Below are 5723 nucleotides of genomic sequence, written 5' to 3'. Positions count from 1 at the left end.
CATCTATTGCATCGAGACATCCGTTGCATTTGACATTCGTTTCTTGGGACATTGTCTTGAACACTTGCTGCCTGGGAAGATCGTCGCCTTTGACATCTATTGCATCGAGACATCCGTTGCATTTGACACTCGTTTCTTGGGACATTGTCTTGAACACTTGCTGCCTGGGAAGATCGTCGCCTTTGACGTTTGATACACTCGTTGCTTTGGACGTTCGTTGCTAGGTTGTATTTCATCGGGACACCTATTACCCTGGACACTCGTTGGATTTATTCTGCCCGGTAATTTTCTACGAGAGTAGTCCAGTCTGATCATATTTTGATGAGTATGTTTAGCTCGTCTCAACGACATTACCACGTGGCCTTTGCGACATCATTGGTAGCAACTACGCTGCAACGGGGACTCAAGTTATACTTCCGGCGGATGTGTACATTTACAGTCCTCTATTTAAGTTTCTTGTTACAGTTTATTACCCAGTCAACGAGCGGGGAGGGGCACATGTAGATATACATGAGCAGACCCTGGATGTGCATCTGTGAAGGAAAAAGACCTCTGACTGTTGATGTCAAAATGAACCTCCTCATCCTTGGAATGTTATTAGCAGTTGCAGCCTCATGTAAGTGTTTATGTTGTCTACAAACAGGAAGTCACATTTGTGTCAGAATAGATCGCCGGTTTTGATTATTATTCAGGCTTGTTGATAAATGTTCCACCCGCCCGCGCTCTACATGATTCTTATTTTTAAGCACTTTCAAGAAATGACTTGTTTAACTAAAATGTCATTTATGCAAGGGATTCCGACTCTTTTCACCTTCGTGCTTCAGAGTACATGGCCAGATGAATTCACGAGGAACATTGAACTAGATTTACACATAGTTATTTGTAACCTATGCTGTAGAAATTTAATGGTTATCCCTCCCTACACAGTCATATTTGAAAGAAAGAAAAATACTTTCTACCTGGCCTTAAATACAAAGAAACACACTCCTTCGCATGCTAGGTATGCTTGTTCCCTTTGCCTTCAAACACAGTAATGCAGCCTGCATGACAGATTAAGTCCCGTTGAATTAACAGCAATAGGAAGTAGACGGCGGCGGTTGTCTCTGTATCCGCCGGGGTTCCGGTCATTACATTGTTATACGGGCCAAACAGATCTAGAGTGAATCCGTTTTGACAGCTTTGTAAAAGCATCATCCGGCGATGAAGTGGTTTCAATAATAAAAACAAACAAGGTCACATATAAAAGTTCATTGTCATACAAACCCACACTGAAAGAGTAAATGCTTCTTAAAAAATGATTAAGTATAAGAATGACTTTCTTTCGTGTCAAGAAAATCCAATTTAAATATATGGCGATAGAAATACTATTTTTTGTCAACTCGTTTAACAGGTGTTTCAAGAAAGGACAAAGTGTGTTATTGAGTTGGGTTTAACGCCGCTTTTAACAGTATTCCAGTTATATCGCGGCGTGTCAGCTTAATGTGGGAGGAAAGCCCGAAGTGATGCAGGTCTCAGACGTTTACCACTTCGCTGAAACCCACGAGCACGGGTATGGTGCTGACAAACCTAGAAACATAATCGGGGCGAACCGGGATTCGAATCATAGGTTTCTGGCGTCCCCATGGGGCGCAACTGTGCACAGCGAATCGCGGCGCCTTAGACGACTGTGCCACCCGTGCCCCCAGAAAGGACAAAGGTTCTGGTCCATAAAGGAACAGGTTTAGCGGATTAGTCTCATCAACAACATGTTAAAATAAGCACGAATTATATCTTCGTGCTCCACATCTTTCGGGGGCACGGGTGGCACAGTCGTCTAAGGCGCCGCAATTCGCTGTGCAGAGTTGCGTCCCTTGGACACGACAGAAACCTATGATTGTGGGTTCGAATCCCGGTTCGCCCCGATTATGTTTCTAGGTTTGTCAGCACCATACCCGTGCTCGTGGGTTTCACCGAAGTGGTAAACGTCTTAGACCTGCATCACTTCGGGCTTTCCTCCCACATTAAGCTGACACGCCGTGATATAACTGGAATACTGTTAAAAGCGGCGTTAAACCCAACTCACTCACTCACTCACTCACTCACTCACTCCACTTCTTTCGATCTGTATCAGGTTGGTTACTATATACTCTCCTATTTAACAGTGCCGGTGAAAAGGAACACGGAGCCTCTGCTTATCTCAACGTTTGATTGGAACCATGACGGCATCTTGGATCGGCGCGAGATGAGGATTGTGTCTGCGATAATGTCGGCCATCTTCGGAACTCCCAGACGTCGTATCCGATGGAAGATGAGGCGAGCGGACAGAAACCACGATGGAGTATTGTCTGCTGGAGGTAATATGCTTATATACGCAAAAGCAAAAATAACTTTGAAAATTGTATTTTTAATCACATGATTGTTTTAGATCTTCACCGTCGATTCTAAATCCCGTAGGCTTTCTTTTTATTTACAAAGTATATTTGCCATAAGTAATGTTTTCGATTTGGAAATACGGTATACTACGTTTATAACTAACACGCTTATAACAATCACACATACACGCACACACAGAGGCGCAAACACACAAACACACACACACACACATACACATTCCTCATACCCTCTCGCCTCTCGTTCTGTATCACGTATAGAGGACTAGAACGCCACGTAGATAGGACAGGAATTACGTAGAGTCTGGTCCAGACTCAATTATTTACACCCCTCCTGGAATATTGCGTTACCGAACAAACAAAGAATGTTTATATTGCGCTAATTCCACACCCCGAAGCATGCTCACCAGCGCTACATTATCACGCTGGTCAATGGATCAATGTGCACCCGTTCTCAGCTCCATGGGGAGTATACAACCCAAGCTGCCTGTGAGACCTACAGAGTTAGCAGTCATATTACCATCTCAACCTACCGTTTAGAATATTGTCGCAAAAGTGACAAAATTTGTAATGGTATCTTTAGTACATTATCCAAACTTTATAATGACCTAAAAAGGAAAATGTGACCTTCGAATGCAACATTATTTGGGTGGGAAAAACCAAAATGGGATGAATTTTAAAAAGCAAATTTTTTTAATCATTTGTTTTTATTCCAGAATTCAACAACATGATCGAATCAAACTTTGGGAAGTAGTTTTGGGGATGGCGAATGTCGACACTTGCTGTTGTCATATAAAGAAAAATGTAATGAAATAATAAACTATTGCTTTTTTAATATTTCCGTTTGTGTTCTTATATCAAAACATGGTCGTTAGGTAACTCCATCCTGGTTGAAAATCCCAAGACCCTGTTCAATGTCTTATCCAAATTGCATCGATTCAGCACTTGGGCAAAAAAAAGTATACATTCATGTTTGATGGTGGCTGATACTGAAACAAACACTAAATGGTCATTCGGTGGTGACGTATCTGATACGGTATCAAAGTATGTTTCGGATCTCACTCTTGCAGTGTTTCGGAGACTGTTTCCAGACAAGTAACAGTTTGATAATGTTTGTATTATATAATTATCACGTTGCTCACGGGTAATTATCACTTCATTCATAGATAATTATCGTCTGTTAGCAAATCACGGTGGAATCGTTGTTTATGTCGGAGTCGCTTTTCAGTAGTTATTCAAGAACCATACTCTTTCCTGACATAGAGTAATCTCTACCGCCCCTTGGATGAGAAAATTCACCGGCCACCAGTTGTTCTGGAGTCTGTTATGTTTACACCGCCTGTCCAGCTGAACCTGTGACAGTATTCCAACACGACCACCATGGGGCGATGCAACTCTTCGACTACCGGCAGCGTGTTCCTCACGGCAATGATATACCGCACATAGTCTCTTGGAGACGTTTCTTGAAGTTCTGTCGTCAACGATGCTGACGAAGAATGTTACCATGTTGATACTGGTCGCAATAAACTTAAACGTATATCTCGCTATTTTCAAAAGCACGGAATATAAAACTTTAGTGAAAAAATTTCGAGTTTGAATTCTAGTAGAGAGTGAGTGAGTGAGTGGGTTGGGTTTAATGCCGCTTTTAACAGTATTACAGTTATATCGCGGCGTGTCAAAGCCCGAAGTGATGCAGGTCTCAGACGTTTACCACTTCGGTGAAACCCACGAGCACGGGTATGGTGCTGACAAACCTAGAAACATAATCGGGGCGAACCGGGATTCGAACCAACAATCATAGGTTTCTGGTGGGCCCAAGGGACGCAACTGTGCACAGCGAATTGAGGCGCCTTAGATGACTGGGCCACCCGTGCCCCCTTTGAATACTAGTTACCATAGCTTGTTTGGCTTGCGAATGTTGTTTTGGGAATATTGCCTGTGTTACATGATAACTATTTAGCCTTCTCGTGCCAGGGGTTTGGGTATCCGGACGCCAAATCTCCGACTGTGTGGAGGGTTGTACTAATTGGACTGCTGTGGTTACTTGGACATTGCAAGTATCTGTTTCCTCTGCAAGACTACACGACACGGGCGTACTGTACTCACGGGAACTCACGAACCCGTCCGAAAACTGAAACTCGCAAAGTTCATTTTTATTATGTCTGTAGTTCAATTGGTTCAATGTTGGCCATTTTATACTTTCTTCGATCTATGCAACCGCCTCATAAATCTCGAGTCTAATATGAACTTAAGTTTTCAACTCCTTGAATTTTGACAAAGTTCTATTCCAATTTGGGGCGATCGGGTAGCCTAGTGGTTAAAGCGTTCGCTCGTCACGCCGAAGACCCGGGTTCGATTCCCGAAATGGGTACAATGTGTGACCCCATTTCTGGTGTCCCCCGCCGTGATATTGCTGGAATAATGCTATAAGCGGCGTAAAACCATACTCACTCACTATTCCAATTTGAAAGCGGTTATCTATCACGTCCTTTATACTCTAATGTGGAAAACTGCCAACAACATTTTCTGCAGACGGACCAATAGGGTAGACCGCTATGGCAGCTTTGGGTGAGTGAAATTTTTTTACTCCCGCAGTCGACAGCATTCCTACTGTATTGCCGCTTTGTGTAAATAATCGAGTCTGGACCAGACAACTCATCACTGCAAGCATTATTAACAATCTACGTTACACAATCAAACCAAGATGCCCTTGTTGACCACCCAATCCTCTTGAGTGGACTCGAAAGACGTGGAATTCTGGTGACCTTTATTCTCTCCTTGACCTTCAATGGGAATTTTGAGTGAGTGAGTGAGTATGGTTTTACGCCGCTTATATTCCAGCAATATCACGGCGGGGGAAATGGGCTTCACACATTGTACCCATGTCGGGAATCGAACCCGGGTCGACGGCGTGACGAGCGAACGCTTTAACCACTAGACTACCTGACCGTCCCGATTATGACCATTGTGGAAAAGAGTTAGTCACTACAAAAGACATGTATGAAATACCACGGTCAGTGAAAGATCGATCAGTACGGAACACCAGCGGGAAGGTACAAGCGCAATATTTTGAAATGCAGAGTACTTACATTATATCGAGAGTACCAGCGGAATATTCATGACGGGGGCAAGTGGGAAGGTGCCAGTGAAACAATCAGGAAGACAGGGGCGTATGGGACGGTAACAATGACCCACCACGGAGACAGGGGCGTATGGGAAGGTACCATTGACACAATCATGAAGACAGGTATGTATGGGAAGGTACTAATGACACAATCAGGAAGACGGGTGTATGGGAAGATGCCAATGACACAAACACGAAGCCACCGGCGTATGAGAAGGTACCAATGACAC

The 5723-nt window shown here is 43.6% G+C and overlaps 1 protein-coding gene across 1 annotated transcript; it reads left to right on the top strand.

Moving 5' to 3' along the window:
* Positions 1-488: 488 nt before the first annotated feature.
* LOC139458878 (uncharacterized) lies at positions 489-3173 on the top strand. Its single transcript, XM_071240314.1, has 3 exons — positions 489-616; positions 2142-2333; positions 3086-3173. Exons 1-3 carry the CDS (start codon positions 511-513, stop codon positions 3121-3123), a joined length of 336 nt encoding a protein of 111 aa, XP_071096415.1. The 5' UTR covers positions 489-510; the 3' UTR covers positions 3124-3173.
* The last annotated feature ends 2550 nt before the right edge of the window (positions 3174-5723 follow it).

This window comes from Haliotis cracherodii, unplaced genomic scaffold (assembly GCF_022045235.1).
Source record: "Haliotis cracherodii isolate W230 unplaced genomic scaffold, xgHalCrac1.p SCAF_13, whole genome shotgun sequence".
In the NCBI taxonomy this organism is placed as follows: Eukaryota; Metazoa; Mollusca; class Gastropoda; order Lepetellida; family Haliotidae; genus Haliotis; species Haliotis cracherodii.
This window is presented reverse-complemented; position numbering and strand designations above follow the sequence as displayed.